The 17,658-nt window shown below is 35.3% G+C and overlaps 1 protein-coding gene across 1 annotated transcript in view; it reads left to right on the forward strand.

The window, feature by feature from the left end:
* Nucleotides 1-17,658, forward strand: part of LOC125269889 (follistatin-related protein 5-like) — a 62,735-nt gene that overhangs the window by 19,030 nt on the left and 26,047 nt on the right. Inside the window, exons 3-5 of the mRNA XM_048192939.1 lie at nt 7,136-7,302; nt 12,848-12,859; nt 16,703-16,823. Of these exons, the coding sequence (XP_048048896.1) occupies nt 7,136-7,302; nt 12,848-12,859; nt 16,703-16,823 (300 nt within the window). The remainder of the gene's footprint in view (nt 1-7,135; nt 7,303-12,847; nt 12,860-16,702; nt 16,824-17,658) is intronic.

The raw sequence follows: 17,658 nt of genomic DNA on the forward strand, positions 1-17,658 counted from the left end.
ATTCAGTGTAAAGATGCAATGCCACATAAAACATAGTCTAAATTATGCCTGCTCTGACCAACCCCATCTCCTGATATCAAAGTATAGAGCTGCAACTGCTGTGTAAATGCATTTATGCCACTTCTGAGCAGCATTAAACAGTCTGTGTAAAGACATTAAAGGATTAGTTCATTTCAGAATTCAAATTTCCTGATAATTTACTCACCCCAATGTCATCCAAGATGTTTATGTCTTTCTTTCTTAACCCTTGTGCATCAAAAAAAAAGTTACACATAGGTGCAAAATGGACAAAAATGTCCATGCCCAAAAACTGTCGTAAAAATATGATTTATTAATATTTTTTTTCCACTTTCACTGATGTCAATTTTTTAACCAGCATCTGTTCTATCCATAGATACCAAACATTACTGTAACCCTTTAAATGCTGGTTTGTTTACATAATGCCATAGGTGTTTTTTTATGAAAAAATTAAAAATAGTAGTTTATTTTCATAAACTAAATGCTAAGCAGAATTTTTTTTCTTTGCTTATTAGATTCTTGGGTGTGTCAATGAAGAACAACAACATTAATTTTGAGGCATTTATATTTTTTATGTAGTGTCAGATTTTTTACAAAAACTAACACTTAGGTCCATTATAGACAAAAATGTCCATGCCAAAAAACTGTTATAGAAATATTATATATTAATATTTTTTTTTTATTTATTTATTTTTTATTTATTTTTTTTTTTTATCAGCATCTCTTCTATTCATAATTACCAAACATTCATTCATTTTCAGAATTTTAATGCTTTACAAATCGGTTTCTTTACATCCTCAGCTTCTAATGCACCTGTGTGCTCACTGTCAGTGGGCAACACTAGCTTCAGAGCTTCCTCTGCTGAGTAACGTCTCTTCATCTTGCAAACAATGAAATGATCAACCCCTCAAGCACCACATATTTATAGGTTTGGCTGTGAGGACACCTGTGTGATCTCAAGCTTTGTATACAATATACCAGATTAAACAATCAGCATTTTCTTGTGGTGAAAACTAAAACAATGTGTTTAGGGGCTTCTGAACTTCTACTTCAAATTCAAGCATACCTTTTATCTCCGTACAAAAACAATAACAAGTGAAAAAGTGCAATCAAGGGTTAAGATGCGTGTTTGGTCGATAAAGAAAAACCTCAAAGCTCATTAACCTTCTTTGACCTTTTTCATAGTTTTCACATGGCCCTATGACCCTGCCAAGGGTGTGACTCATACATGGAGTGGGAATTTTGATTGCCATTACAATATAATTTCTTTCAAACTAATTACACACATTCAATTTTCAGTAAACACATGCAAACTACACTCTGACATACCCACACAATTATAGCTGCATTATTTTTCCGATTGACTCTATAATATGCATAAGCAGAAAACACAAATAAAGCGAGTATTTCTTTTATATGCCAAATTTGAAAATATGGCACAATCTAGTAAAAAATGGTAAAAATGTAAAATTTGAAGCCTTGCCGATAGAATGAATGCCTATTTGCAAATAATGTATCATATTATAGTCAAATGGCCCTGGGTTAAAAAATTGCAGTTTTAATGGGTTTTTACATTTAAAACATTTTTGACATTTTTGTCCATAAGGTCCTGAGTGTGAGTATTTTTTGTACGGAGTGTAAAATAGATTTTTTGAAGGAAATGAGGGTAAAATATTAAAATTCCAATAAAAATAAACTCCTGAGCCAAAATTCATGTAGTTGGCATTAACAAAGGCACACTTATAACAAAAAACAAAACTGAAATGGACAAAAATGTCCATAAGGTTGCACAAGGGTTAAGTCGAAAATAAATTAAGGTTTTTGAGGAAGACATTCCAGGATTTTTCTCCATATAGTGGCTACCAATAGGTTGAAGGTTCAAATTACAGTTTCAGTGCAGCTTCAAAGGGCTGTACATGATCCCAGCTGAGGAATAAGGGTCTTATCTAGCAAAACTGTAGGCCACTTTCTAAAAAAAAAAAAAAAAGTTATACTTTTTAATCACAAATGCTCATCTTCCACTAACTCTGCGATGTGCCACGCATTACATAATCACGTTGGAAAAGTCATGCGTGACATAGGCGGAAGTACCGAGGAAGCAAACATGCAAAGACTTACAAAAAACGGCCTTTACAAAAAAACAAAAGGTAAAACAACAATGTTGGATGATTTTGAAGTCGGAGGAGAAAATAAAATGGAGTTTTTCACGTGATTATGAAATGCATGGAGCATTGCAGAGCTAGTGCAAAATGAGTTTGGTTAAGTATATGAATTATTATTTTTTTTTTTTTAGAAAATGACTGATTGTTTTGCTAGATAAGACCCTTATTCTTCAGCTGGGAACATGTAGAGCTCTTTGAAGCTGCACTGAAACTGCAATTTGGACCTTCAACCCATTGGTAGCTGTTGAAGTCCACAATATGGAGAAAAATCCTGGAATGTTTTCCTCAAAAAACATAATTTTTTTCAACTGAAGAAACATAGACATAAACATCTTGGATGAAATGGGGGTGAGTAAATTATCAGGAAATTTGAATTCTGAATTCTAATCCTTTAAGTGCCCCTTCAGAAGCTTATGTGTCACCTTTGCTGTGTAAATTTGGTATTGGAAGACTTAAGAGACTTAGAAATAAGCAACCTGTACTGCAAATCTGATCTCTGGATAAATACATGAAAAGTGACGCTCATGCATTTGCGCTATGGTGCATAATTCTCTCAGATCCTCTCTCTCATAACTGTTCCACAGAAGTATTCCCCTGAAATCACTCATGAATGCATAGAGTGTGCCATGCAGAATAAATCTGACATTAAATGAGGGTTGCTAAAGGTGCATCAGCTCTACACTGCTGTTATCCACTATATGAGCTGAGAGCAACACAATGAATAAGAGACATTACTGACTAATTTGGTAAATTAGCTTTAAATGAGAGCACAGCGCTGAAATGCGAAATTGCCATTTGCGAGGCGAGAGGCATGTTTGTCTTGCGTGCAAGCTGGTTATAATTCCCAGGATCTTTAATTGCATAATCATTTGAGATATCCCAACCCATGTACTCATTTGTTTTGCCGCAGCTTGATTATGTTTTTCACTTGTGTGCATCTCTGTAATTAAAATACCTGAAAATCCTTTTAGATGTCATTAACATGATCATGGGAATGAGATCAAATCAATCAAGATTCAGTGCAATTTTATTGAGGAAGCTACTTTTAAACTAGCTTGTCAGACTGCCATACATTAAAGTAGTTAAGGTACTGTCAAAGTACTCTTGAATAAAAAGTAGTTAGCTAATGTAAGCTAGCAGCACAAAACTAGCAAACGACACTGAAGCTGTCTATGGAAGAAATCTGTTAAATAAGTTAATGAATAAATAATTTATTTCAATCAGATCAATATTTCTCTGGTTTATTGACGGTTTTTAGTTCTTAGTATTTCTGTATTTAAAAAGAGACACAAAATGTTTCTTTTTGGAATGAAATGAGCTGTTCTCATGTTACAGAAAAATGTATTTAACTTAAAGGTAGGTTCGCCCAAAAATGAAAATTCTGAAAAAGAAAAAAATATATATTTAGATACTACTTATTGTACATTTGAACCCATAGTGTGCTACTAGTGGTAACTAAATATATTTTTTAAATACATAGATAGTATATTAAAAGCACATTTAAGTTCATATTTCATGCTGTCTCAAAATAGCACAGTTGAGTACACTTAGATGTTCTTCAGATGATCTTAAGTAGTACTAAAGAAGAATTTTTAGTATATTAAAGGTCCCGTTTTCCATGGTTTTTTGAAGCTTTGATTGTGTTTATAGTGTGCAATATAACATGTGTTCATGTTTCGCGTGTAAAAAAACACAGTATTTTTCACATAATTTACTTATCTGTATACCGCTGTTTCCACTGTCATAAAAACGGGCTGATGACTTCCTTGTTCTATGAAGTCCCTCCTTCAGAAATACGTAACGAGTTCTGATTGTGCCAGCGGTTCCTGTGTTGTGATTCGACAGCAGTTTAGCGCATCTTGCCCGGAAAGGTCACGCCTCTTACCATAACGTGGAGATGCATGCGCTCAGTGTTATTGTAAACATGTCTTTAATTTTACCCTATCAATTTGAGCCGGAATCAGACCCGGTGATTGGACTGCGGGATGAAAATAACAGCGTTTCGACGACATGGCGACAAACACACTCTACAAACGCAACTCTTGTGTATTCCTGTGGGCGGAGGTTAGTCAAAAAACTGTTTTAGTGACGTCATTAAAGAAGGAAGTAGAGGGATGTAGTCCAAACTGGCCGTTCGATGTAGGCGACTTCTGTTAAATAAAATATCTCGCTTGGCATTGAACTTTGAGCTTTAAAATTTTACAGATTTTATTTATACTCTAACAACAACATTACACACTAACTAAAGTTTGAAACATGGGATCACGAAGAACGGGACCTTTAAGTACAAAATTAGCGTGCGAAAATAGAGCACTTTAAATAAATTAGAGAAGTGTACTTTTTTTTTCCACCTGGGAAGAGCATAACTGTTTTACCTAGCTAGTATCCAAATGTTAAAGTCTTTCTTTTCTTGACAACTCTAGTTTTGACATTTTTCTGATCTCTCTCATTTAAAGGCTGGTTGCTGTCTGCTTTATGAGCAGGTGGCTTTGTTGAACCTCAAAGGTCACGGTACAGCTCCACTGAAAAGCAAATGAAGAGACTTTACCGTTAATTAGACCGACAGAAGTGCTTGGCACCTGGCTCTATTATTCCTCTCACATTGTAGAAAAAGCAAGAAATGATATACGAGGATCTTTCAGCAGCTATTCTGTAATGACCAAATGACAATGTTGAGTCTTGGCTGTGGAGATAATTAAATTCAAACTAGATGTTAAGTTGAATAGTTTTTAGTTGAAAAGAAGCCTTTATAATGAACTGCCGTGTTTGGTTGGCGTTTCTACTGAGAGGCTCGTAGGAGCAGCTGTTAATTCTCACCGTCATTAAAATCTTAATTTCAAAACTAAGTGAAACTATCAGGAGATTTGTGCTTAAAGCAGCACAAAGCCTATCAAGATCATCCTAAAGAGTGTTGTGAAGCTATGAGTCAGATTGTAAAGCCATCTCAGCTCTTGCCTTGGGCAGTACAGCGACTTCAGTCGTATTAGATGCTCGTCAGATTCTCTAAAGAGTAGGAGTTGATTGATGGGGCTCATAAATAGAATTGGGGGTCGGGGTTTATTTGTTATCCTTGTCCCGCTCCAGGTGTGTGTTTGTTTCTATGTTATGAGAAAGATGACATTTCAGAGCCAGAAAATGGAAAGGCTTGTTGCACACCTGATCTGGTCCAAAATCCAGTAAGCTGCCTAGGCAGTATTTTAAGGCAGTATAAGCATGCTTCCCAAAATGAATGCTGTTCAAAAGGTAAAATAGAGTAAATCATTTTGGCTAATTTCTAATCCGACTTAGCTTGTATGTTTCACAGTAAAGATAATCCCAGAATGCATTGCAACAAGCTCATTGCTGTTATTTTGGTATTATTTATATGCTATTATAGTATTTATTCATATTTTAAGTTAGGTTTTATTTTTCTATTTTTATTTTTTCATTTTAGTTTAAGTTTTAGTAATTTATGTGCCAATGTCATTTTTATAAGTCTAAAAGATAATTGCAACTTATCTCACAATTGACTTTTTTCTCGCAATTCTGACTTTTTTTCTCGCAAATGGGAGTTTATGTTGAAATTCTGACTTTTTTTGCGCAATTGTGAGTGTCGAAATTCTGACTTTTCTCACAACTGCAAGTTTGTCGCAATTCTGACGACTTTTCTGGCAATTCTGACTTTTTTCTCGCAATAGTGAGTTTATATGTTGCAATTCTTAATTCTTTTCTTGCAAATGCAAGTTTATATGACACAATTATGACTTATTTTAACAAACAGTATGTCGCAATTCTGTCTTTTTTCTCGCAAATGCAAGATCTCGCAAATATGACTTCTTTTCTCACAAATGTGAGTTTATATGTAGCAATTCTGAGGAAAAAAGTGAGACTGTGAGATAAAAAGTCGGAATTACCTTTTTATTTTTTATTCCATGGTGGACGCAAGCTTCCATACATTTTTCAAGTAATATTTATTTTTATTTCAATTATACCAAAAATTATCTTTAATAGTTTTAGTTTTGGTTTTAATTTTAGCTAACAATGACAAAAGTGTACTGTATAAAATCAAAAGCAAACTTGATACCATCAAAAAAGTCAACTTTAAGTAGTGGTTTGTAGTAAGAGTGGTATCAAATAAACAGCTCTAAAATGTATATACTATATTTACGGTATCCTCAAATGCTATCATTTAATAGCAATACATAAATCATCATACTAAAAAAAACATGCAAAATCCTCCTTTAAAATTGGGTATGACCTATTTGCACATGTGGCTATTTGTGCAATTACCCTTTACTGGAGATCTTAGCAAAACGGGGCCTTTGAGAATATTTTTTGTACAAAAACTTAATTGCCTCACTTTGGGCCTTGAACAAAATCTGGACTAAGTACTGACTATCTGAAATGTGAAAAAACATGACCTTTGATATGCTGTGCAATTTTTTCATCCAAAGAACTCACAAACAAATATAGAGATCAGACGTATTGCCCTCAAGAGGCTGTGTTTGTGTGGGTTAGTGCCGGTTAGGACTTGAACTGTAATACTTGGTCAGGCCATTATAGAAAGAGGAGCTCTGTACTTATTCTCTTTGCACTTTAATTAATGATGCATATGTGGTACCATTGGACCAGCGCGATTTACAAAACGAAGTAGACTTTTCAAATTCAGTTTAAACTACACTTCTTCATAAGTGTCTGCAGTAGTTTTTATTGTTTTATTGAAATGTTATGTGTCACAGAAAGCAACATTCACACCGGTAATGTGGCATCTGAGAAAACCAGTTTGATGTTCTCACTAGAAATCACAGGTAGTCAATGTAGCTGTGTGCAAAAAAATATCAAATCATTTTCTGTGAACCAGAAGTGAGCTAGAAATATATTTTAATGGCTGATGCAGACACCTCGTTAACAAATTTACTGGGAAAAGAAGAGCTGAAGCCGATATAAACTACACTTTCTTTCCTCTTGTTTCTCAGAGGTCTATCAGCTCAGCCTTCCCGAAGACCAAAAGCTGAGCATCACCACAGTAACGGTGGGTCAGAGCGCTGTTCTCACGTGTGCCATCACTGGAGACCAGCTGCCGCCAATCATGTGGAGACGCAACAACCACGCCCTCAACATGTTGGAGCTGGAGGATATTAATGTGAGTGACATGCCCCTTTACTCTAACTTTGTCTCCGCCACAGTCTGCTTTTACTCGTCAAGTGTGTGTGTGTGTGTGCAAGGCAAGCCATCTGGAAAGTGTTGCAATCAGCTACCTTTTTAAAGCTGTTGAAAAGTGAGTGGCAGCACTTTCAAGCCGATAAATTGTGTGACACACAAGTGCAAACGTACATTCAACAGCGACCTTTTTTGAAATTATATGACATGGTGTGAGATCATTACATGTTCAGTCTAATCTACTTTGTCTCTCTTAATGTGCTTTCTGCTCAGTTTAGCTTTTGACGTAATGGAGTTTGGAGTGAAACATTCAACGAGGCCAGGTGGGATTTCACAAAAGAAACCCATAAATAACACAATAAGAGCTCAAATTAAAGTCTCCAAAGTCTCTAGTTTTCAGATGTTCCACACTCCAGCAATAATATATATTTATTACTGCAACCTTAACCAACCCAAGCTGATGGAATATAGCCCCATGATACCAAATTGAGATATGAGTGATGTTTTAAATGTTCACACTGCAACGCAACATCACTCAACGTGGCTACAACTCAATAGAAAGCACATTAGTGTAAATGAGGATTGAGAGAGAAAATACTCAAGAGAAACTAAATGGATTCGGCAGTCTTTTATGATGCTTGATTGAGCCAATATGAAATGAAGTAATTTAAGAGGAAGAGAACATTTAACAAAAAAAAATAATTAAAAATTAAACAGAAGTACTTAAATGAAATGAAAACAGCATAGAGAATATGGTATGTCTCTCTTGGGATATGCTGCAGGGTAGAAACTGAGTTTGTCTAACATAAAAGAGTACAAATTCATTAAACACAGTGTTATATATTTGTGTATATGCGTATGTGAGTTTGCAGTCTGTCAGAGAAAGTTTTCTAGGGCCCGAGCACCGATGGTGTGAGGACCCTATTGTAATTGCTCTGCCAATTCTTCTTCTTCTTCTTCTTCTCCGAAATGAATCACATTTTTGAGGGCCTAAACATGCTCGAAAACTCATGAAACTTTGCACACGTGTCAGAAATGGTGAAAAATTATATCTGATATGGGTTTCAGAATTAGTTGTGGCAAAATGGCTTGATAGCTCCACCTACAAATTTCAATCAAGCGTTCTTCGTGTTACCTTTCATATACAAGTATGAAATTCGGTACACACATCTAACAGTCCCATACCTACAAAAAAGTCTCTTGGAGCAAAATCTGAAAACCAACAAGAAGTCAGATATTTTGAATTAACTTTGGTAAATTTGTGCAATTTTTGCCATTTCCAGACGTTATACTTTAACAAACTCCTTCTAGAGCTTTAATCAGATCAAGGTCATATTTGGTCAGTCTAATCTAAAGGCCTTTGTGATGTTAAATTGCGAAGATCTAGAGTTTTTGCTGAAAGGCGTGTCCGTGGCGGCCTGGCAAATTTTGACGTTTCACTAAGAAACAGGAAGTTGTAACTCGGGCATACAATGTCCGATCTGCCCCAAACTTCACAATTTTTATTAGAGTCCTGGCCTGAAGACATCTACATGGGAATGTTCAGTTACAGTCATAGCGCCACCTGTGGCCAACAGGAAATGACATGTTTTACACCGTGATTAACTTTCAGAATTAGGTGTGTCAAAATGGCTCGATAACGCCACCTACAAAATGTCAATGAAGTGCCCCTGATGCTACGTTTCACATACAAGTAAATTTCCACATAAAAAGGAAGTCAGATATTTTGAATTAACTTAGGAAAATTTGTGCAATTTTTGCCATTTCCAGACGTTGTACTTTAAAGGGTTAGTTCACCCAAAAATGAAAATTCTGTCATGTATTACTCACCCTCATGCCGTTCCACACCCGTAAGACCTTCGTTAATCTTCAGAACACAAATTATGATATTTTAGTTGAAATCCGATGGTTCAGTGAGGCCTCCATAGGGAGCAATGACACTTCCTCTCTCAAGATCCATAAAGGTACTAAAAACATATTTAAATCAGTTCATGTGAGTACAGTGGTTCAATATTAATATTATAAAGCGACGAGAATATTTTTGGTGCGCCAAAAAAAACAAAATAACGACTTACGTAGTGATGGCCGATTTCAAAACACTGCTTCAGGAAGCATCGGATCATAAATGAATCAGTGTATCAAATCTGCTGTTCGGAGCGCCAAAGTCACGTGATTTCAGCCGTTGGAAGTTTGACACGCGATCTGAATCATAATTCGATACACTGATTCATTATGCTCCGATGCTTCATGAAGCAGTGTTTTGAAATCGGCCATCACTAAATAAGTCGTTATTTTGTTTGTTTTTTGGGCGGACCAAAAATATTCTCGTCGCTTTATAATATTAATATTGAACCACTGTACTCACATGAACCGATTTAAATATGTTTTTAGTACCTTTATGGATCTTGAGAGAGGAAATGTCATTGCTCCCTATGGAGGCCTCACGGAGCCATCGGATTTCAACTAAAATACCTTAATTTGTGTTCAGAAGATGAACGAAGGTCTTACGGGTGTGGAACGGCAGGACGGTGAGTAATACATGACAGAATTTTCATTTTTGGGTGAAATAACCCTTTAACAAACTCCTTCTAGAGCTTTAATCAGATCAAGGTCATATTTGTTCAATCTAATCTAAAGGCCTTTGTAATGTTGAATTGCGAAGATCTAGAGTTTTCGCTGAAGGGTACGTCCGTGGCGGCCTGACAAAATTTTATGTTTTACCATGAAAGAGGAAGTTGTTATAACTCGGGCATACAATGTCCAATACATACAATATTTTTTAAATTGTATTTCTAATACACTACAGTTAATTCTACAAATATATTGCCATACATTTTTTTTTAAGGTTGTAGGATAGTGATTATTTGTGCCATATAATGTAGTGGAAAGCTTATGTTACACTACTTTTATTTCTATTACTGCTTGTGTGTATATATATTTGACCAGTCAAAAGCCCAGCTCACTGGGGTATTCATCAATTGAGTCAACACTAGCCTCTGTGTCATCCTCGATACATTAAACGTTTATGAGGCCTTTAAATGAGGAAGGAGTCTGCGGCTGCCAAGATCCATCTCTAGAACCTTCCTACCACGATATCAGCCAGAAGGGACATGCACACTCACACAAGATGGTAGCATCTACATGAATAATCTACAGACTCAGAGGAAAGCCTGTTTAAATGTCAGCAGCTCTACAGACAATCCTTTAGGACAGCAAAGCTGACTGACCTAAACCAGAAGACTCTAGTATGCAGAAAAACATTCACATACCGTTGGGTATCCTGCATTCCTAGAGCAATTAATGTCATCTTGTCTGTCGCATCCTTCCCACATGAAGCCATGTTGCATTTTATTTTTTAATTCATTTTTATTTTATTTTATTTTTTAAATTAATTTATATTTTATTTTATTTATTTTATCTGCATTTCCTGTATCTACTAGAGAGATCATCATCTTTTAAAGTTTAGTTTAGTTTTGTTGTTCTGTCAGATAGAACCTCATCTGTTTTTGTTTTTTTCTCGTAATACTAGCATATTAGCACAAAAGAGTCCAGTGCGTATCTTTGCAGAGGTGAGCAATGTAGCCAATCAAAGACATGTTTGTTGATTGCTTGAATGCAATGGCCAATCACAGGTGTTTTAAATTAGAATCAACTCAGCGCTCAAGTTTTTGTCCAGTGCTGAGTTCTGCATTCTCGCAAATCATCTCTAACAAAGTGCAGACATTATGTAAATAAGAGATTTATTGTGTATTAAGTTTCACTGATTAAAGGTGCTAAAGAGGATCGTTTCGTCGACTGAGAAACCAAAGACTGTTATTGAGTTTTTGAAATGAGTGCATGCGTAAGAATTTCGAGGGAACGCCTCCCAAAACTCGTGCACGAGTATTGGAACACGAGTGTTTGCCACCGGCATTCGCTGTGTCGTGTTTGTGGATTCATTATGTCGGACTCACCGCATGTAACTCATAATATGCAGTTGTTACTCCTGTCTCCTGACAAAAACATTGCATGCGGCGCCTGTGGAGTGTGGAAAGTTACTGGAGTGCGCAGCCGCGCTCGTCTCTCACAAGGAACGTCACGGCAGTGATTGACAAGCCAGAGGGCCAATCGTTTACGCGATGATCGCGTAAACGATTGGCTGATGTTTTTAAGGCCCTACCTCGTGCACAGATGATGTATATTAATATTATTCCTTTCAGTGCACCTAATAAATAGTCTTTTATCAGTAAAGACAGTTTCAAGTAATATTGCAAAAATGTATACAGCAAAACATCCTCTTTAGCACCTTTAATATATAATGCAACTTTGTGAGATCATGATGAATGCGTGACAGCTTTTTAGTGATTATAAAGGGAGCGCTATTTGCAGGCTGTCTAGTATAATAATTAATATAATATATTCAGAATTTAAATAAAACTTTTCTATGCTTGACCAGCGGCAATGTACACATTTCAATAAATTGGCCCATCCGCAGTGATTCACTCTCAAAATTGGGATGACTGACACATTCTGGAACCGGGCCTGGTCCAAAAGCTGGACTTTGCTGCATTAGGCAATTGTTATTTATTATTTTTATTGCCTGCCATGCCAAATACCATATACAGTATGCTTGCTTTTCTGTTAAAATTAACAGTGGTTTGCAAATGTAGACACTTTAATAACAAATCGTTTATCTGGAGCGTTTATGCTGGGACATGTAAGTTGTTGCATACAACACATAACTTGAAATTATTTAATGGAAATCTATAATGGCACCGGGCCTGGTTATAATGTTAGGTTGAATGAATTTTCTTTTTATTGTTAGAAATATTTGATTTGATTTGATATAAGTCTTTATGCATGTTTTTTGTTTTGTTTTGTTTTGTTTTGTTTTGTTTATCCAAGTTTATTTAGTTAAGTTCAGTGAATTTTATTTTTATTGTTATAAATATTTTATTTTATTTTATTTTATTTTATTTGAATCTTTATGCACTTCTTTCTTTCTTTTGTCTGTTTTATAGTCTGCCGTCAGAGAGAACCTCATTAATCCAAGTATAGTTAGAGGTAATATCGTTAAGTTCAGTGAATCCTGTCTTCATGTAAGGAAGCATCTACTGCACATTAATGTTCTAAAATGAGGGCGCTTGCTGAGCGTTGCATCATGGGATTCTACTAAGACCACCACATGGCCATTATTATGAACCTCTCCCTGAATACATAAAACAAAAGAAGAGGATTTAATGATTAAAGTTGAAACTGTGGGTAAAACTTTAAGGATCAGCAAGAAGAACTGTTTGAGCTAGCATATGGTCTCTCACAATTGAATATATTGGCCTGATATATTTCTCTTTTAAGGTTAATCAAAAAGATAAAATGATAAAATGAAAGAAAAAAAATGCCTAAAGACGTGTAATTATTAGAAAGTAACAACTGTTACCTATGCAACATAAATCTGATAACCAGTAGTTAACTGTATGTTGACTTTCTCTTTTGCACTTTAAATGATTCTTGAAACTGAAATGTTCTTTGAAATGATTTCCTTTCTGCAGATCCCCTCTCAGGTAGGTTCATGTTTTTGGGTTTGCATGCCTGTAAGCTGCTAGAACCCTGAAGCTAATCAGTTCTAACACCACATTAACCCTTGGTGACTCACAAATCTGAAGACTGGGTTAAGGTGCCTGCACTATTGAGCTGGTTCAGAGTCAAGGGAAACGAATGAGCTGATGGTTTGCACTCTTCAATGCCTCTTCAAGACATCCTATTTCTCTGTTCATTTACCATGAGGTTTATGATGCCATATCCTGGCTTTATATTTTGCAGTGGTTTGTTGTATATCATGTATAGTATACCCTTACACAGTACTACAGTCAAGCTTAGGAAAATTAGTTACACCAAGTTATTAACAGAATTTGTATTTATATATTATTTTTTATTGAAAAGATAGATGTAAACTAAATAGTTATATTTATTTATAAATTATACTTTATAATATAGAAACAACAACATTTAACTACTGTAAATATTTAGCTATAAAATCATATAAAATGTCACACAGGGAATCAAATGAATCACACTTCCCAACAGAACATTAGAGAGAGAGGATGGGTTTGGAGAGCGTGTTTGATTATCGCCTCAGTTTGTTAGGTTTTAAAGCTGCTACATGGGCGCTCATTGGTAAAAGTAGCTCATTAACTGTAAGTTAACAGCATCATTACTGTTAGTTAAATTCTCCACAGTACTGGTATACACATTCATTGTGGTTTTGTGTGCAGTACATATGAGTGTCCACGTATTTTCAATCTTACTACATAATTCTGGCTTCAACTGCATTCTGCAGCCTAATCAAATCAAAATTAACATATTTAATCAGAACCATCTGAGTGGTCCTTGAAATAAACACTTGTGTTCCTGGGCATCAGGATGTCAGTAAGGCCAGTTGACCTTGTAAAACAATGGTGTTTGAATTCATTAGCTTCATGGGGTTTTGTTTGGACATTGATGCCATTTCTCTTCAGCCTTTGTTGTCTCTGATGCTGCCTGTTGCTCTACGTACTAATTCTTCTTTTTTCTATTCTTATCATTAGACTTTCAAATGACTTGGTGCAATCTGATTTCATTTCATATTCAGTCTCCTCTTTATAAAGCACTTTTTTTACTGTACTGCTGTTTTTACTCATTAAGAGCACATTGTGACGAAAAGGGCTTGTTTATATGTTCATTTGCAAGATCAAGGTCGTGGCCTGTAGTGAGCAGAGTTTTGTATCCTAACTGGATAGCAACACACAGCCAAACTGCTGTTCTTCATTGATTGTTCTATTAGAACTATGTTAAAGATTAAATGTCTGTTAATGCTATTATCTAACACGATAATGTTATGTCTTTGAATTATTTTCATTTCAATTTAATCTGTTTATCATAATTCTTTCATCAGTTGGCAGAACTAATTATTTGCAATTTTTTAGTGCATTATATTTGCATGTTCTCTACATTCTGCATAAATACTCTGAATCAATTTCTTTCTTGCTCTCATTTTAAAAGAGATATTTCACTGTCATGTAATTTAAAACCTGTATGTACTTTCATCTTGCAGAATGCAAAAGAAAAATATGGGGCTTTCCCCGACTAAAGATTTTCCTAGTTGTCTAGTAGTCGTTCATTTAAGCCATTAGTCGACTAAAGGTATGTTTATATGCAGTTTATTTGGGGGGGTGGAATATACGCCTCGCACTCAAGTGCACACATAAAGCTTGCCGCAAAGCCCTGGCACAAGTAATGATTAGGAATATGTCAAAAAAAATTGCAAGTTTATACAAGTTTAGTATTATAAAATAACATTTTAACTGTTATTTCATAAACTAGTGTTTTCTGATTCAGTGTTGGCTGCAAAGATGAAGTTGACGGTGCTGACTCATCTCCGTAGTAACATGCCTATAGTGAAATGCACCTTTCATATGTTTCAAATGATATATAACTCTTATTTGTATGACAAAAACAGACTATTTTAAGTTGAAAAAATGCACACTCCCCACAAACACTTGGATAGCTAGGTTAACGTTTGAGCGAGCAACCATGTAAAGTTGCTACTACTTACATGTTTCAAATGATAAGCCATATTTGAGGTCGATGGATGATAGGCAAACGTTTGGAAAAAAAACGTTTCCTGGCCGACAAACTGAAATTACCGCAAGGACCCGCCGTTAACGTTCTGTCCCTCATGGACTACGTGACTTCGCCACTTCCTGTGGAGTTTTTTTTTTTTTCTTTATTTTTTTTTTTCTGCGACTGACTAATAAAATCTCAGTCAACTAAGCCTCTTCTAGTCGACTAATGTACAGTTGACTATTAGGGGGCAGCCATAGAAAAATATGTATGCATGCAATGAAAGTCAATGGGGTCAGATGCTGTTTTGGACCCCATTGACTTTCATTGTTTAGACAAAAACAGTAGAAACAGCAACACTTTAGAATACTGATCCTTCATTAATAAATAACTACACAGGAACAAATGAGTAACGCATTATTAACACTATAGTAACTACTATTAACTAACAAGAAACTCTGATGAATGAATTGGTAAGTAACAGTGCTCAGTTGAATAAGGTAGTTCACTATTAGCTAATCAGTAACTACTGTTTTTTTCATACCTCCCAGAGAACTACTAAGAACTATTATATACATGTTCGTAATTAATGTGAATAATGCATAATGTATAATTAATTCTAAAGTGAAGGTCATGGTAACCAACTAGTAATGAGTATTACCAAATACTTAAGAAGGAATTACTAATTATTTGGATCAGTATTCAGTATTGAGGTTTTGTATTGGATAGTAATAACTCAAGAGTTACTATATAACTCTAAAGTAACTACTTCTTATTTTTCATCAGTATTCTAAAGTGAAGATTGTGGTAACCCACTAGTAATTACTCAAGTGTTACCAAATATATCATAAGGAATTACTGTAGAAAAACATACAAAACATCAAAAGTTTACAAAGACTTCAGTAGTTACTAGAGAGTTATCATGTTTCTCACTGTTTCAATACTGTTCCAAATAATTAGTAATTTCTTCTTAAGTATTTGGTAATACTTAAGTCATTACTAGTGGGTTGCCATGACATTCACTTTAGAATTAATTATACATTATGCATCATTCATGTTAATTACGAACATGTATATAATAGTTCTTAGTAGTTCTCTGGGAGGTATGAAAAACAGTGGTTACTGATTAGCTAATAGTGAACTACCACCTACAACTGAGCACTATTACTTACTAATTCATTAATCAGAGTTTATTGTTAGTTAATAGTAGTTACTATAGTGTTAATAATGCATTATTCATTTGTTCCTGTGTAGTTATTCATTAATGAAGGATCAGTATTCTAAAGTGTTGCCGTAGAAACAAAAAAATCATCTTTTGTGTTCTGCAGAAAGGAGGTTAAGTAAATGATGGCAAAATTTAGAATTTTGAATAAACTGTCCCTTTAAGTTTGTTGTTTTTCTCAGAAGCAGTATGTGGAGAATAAATGGTGTGTGTAGAGCTTTAATGATGGCCTGCAGCAGAACTGATGCAAATGTCCGCTGCAATCTGCTCCTATTGATTACCCTGTTTTTTAACAGTCCTCATTCTCCTTTTCTTTCTCTCTCTCTCAGTCCCTCTGTATTTTCTTTTCATTATGTTACAGAACAGTTTCACTGCAAGCTGCTCTCTTTTTTCTCTGCTGTCCAGCATATGGATAATTGATTGCGCTCCCCCTTTTTTATTTACAGATTTATGCATTCAAGCTAATGTTGATTATAGGAGTTCACTCTGGCATTTCCAGCTCTGGGTTGTTGTTTGCACTTGTGTGTCATAATCTCTCACTCTTTAAGGTCACGGTGATGGTAGTTTTGTGTATTTTTAACAGGATTTCGGAGATGATGGATCGCTGTACATTACCAAGGTGACCACTACACATATGGGCAACTACACCTGCCATGCAGACGGCTACGAGCAGCTTTTCCAAACACACACCCTGCAGGTTAATGGTATGTAATATACAAGCATATTCACTGCATGATGACCAGTCAGAATCAAATATTCGAGAGTGCATGAGTTTAATCCAAAATCAAATATATGCACTGTACTGTACAGTATCTTATGCAATGTATATGTTCATGGCAAACACAGTGATAATGAGTACTTGACAACATTATCATGTCATATGTTATAGTATGTAACATCGTATACATTACATGCTTTAATAATCACTAAATAAGTCAAATATGTTGATGAAGTTTTACTGGAGAAAGACTTACCAAGTTCACACCAAGGATAATAATTATTACAATAATTAAAAAGATATAGTTCTTAAAATTGAATAGAGAATAGTAGAGTTCACTAAACAACTATAACGATCACGGCACAGAGAAACGGTATTGTTGGAATCACTTTCGGAATAAATTTTTTCCAGCTGATGAACAATAAAAATAATGACAGCCAATCAGAATCCATTCGAGCATTTAAAGCGACAGGCGACAAAACTGATGACAGAACATTATACTATAGAGCTTGTTGCTAAACCTTGTAACTCCAGCGGACCCTCAAACTATAGGCAAAACCTCATACATACAGTAGCTCCACCTGCCTCAATCATAAATGGAGTCCTGCACGCATTTTGGATACTGTATCTGCTTGTTTGCAGTGCAAGGGTAAATAAAAAACTGGTTCTTTAAATAACTATAGCATTTTTTTTATTCAAAAGACGATGTGTTTTGAGGAGCACAGAAGAGTGTCTTAGTCTGGTATTTGCTGTCTAGTCATAGCCAGTTCAGCCTGTGCGTAACACTTCATCTATTATAACACAAGATTTTTTGCCAAATA

The sequence above is a fragment of the Megalobrama amblycephala genome, linkage group LG6 (genome assembly GCF_018812025.1).
Source record: "Megalobrama amblycephala isolate DHTTF-2021 linkage group LG6, ASM1881202v1, whole genome shotgun sequence".
NCBI lineage: Eukaryota > Metazoa > Chordata > Actinopteri > Cypriniformes > Xenocyprididae > Megalobrama > Megalobrama amblycephala.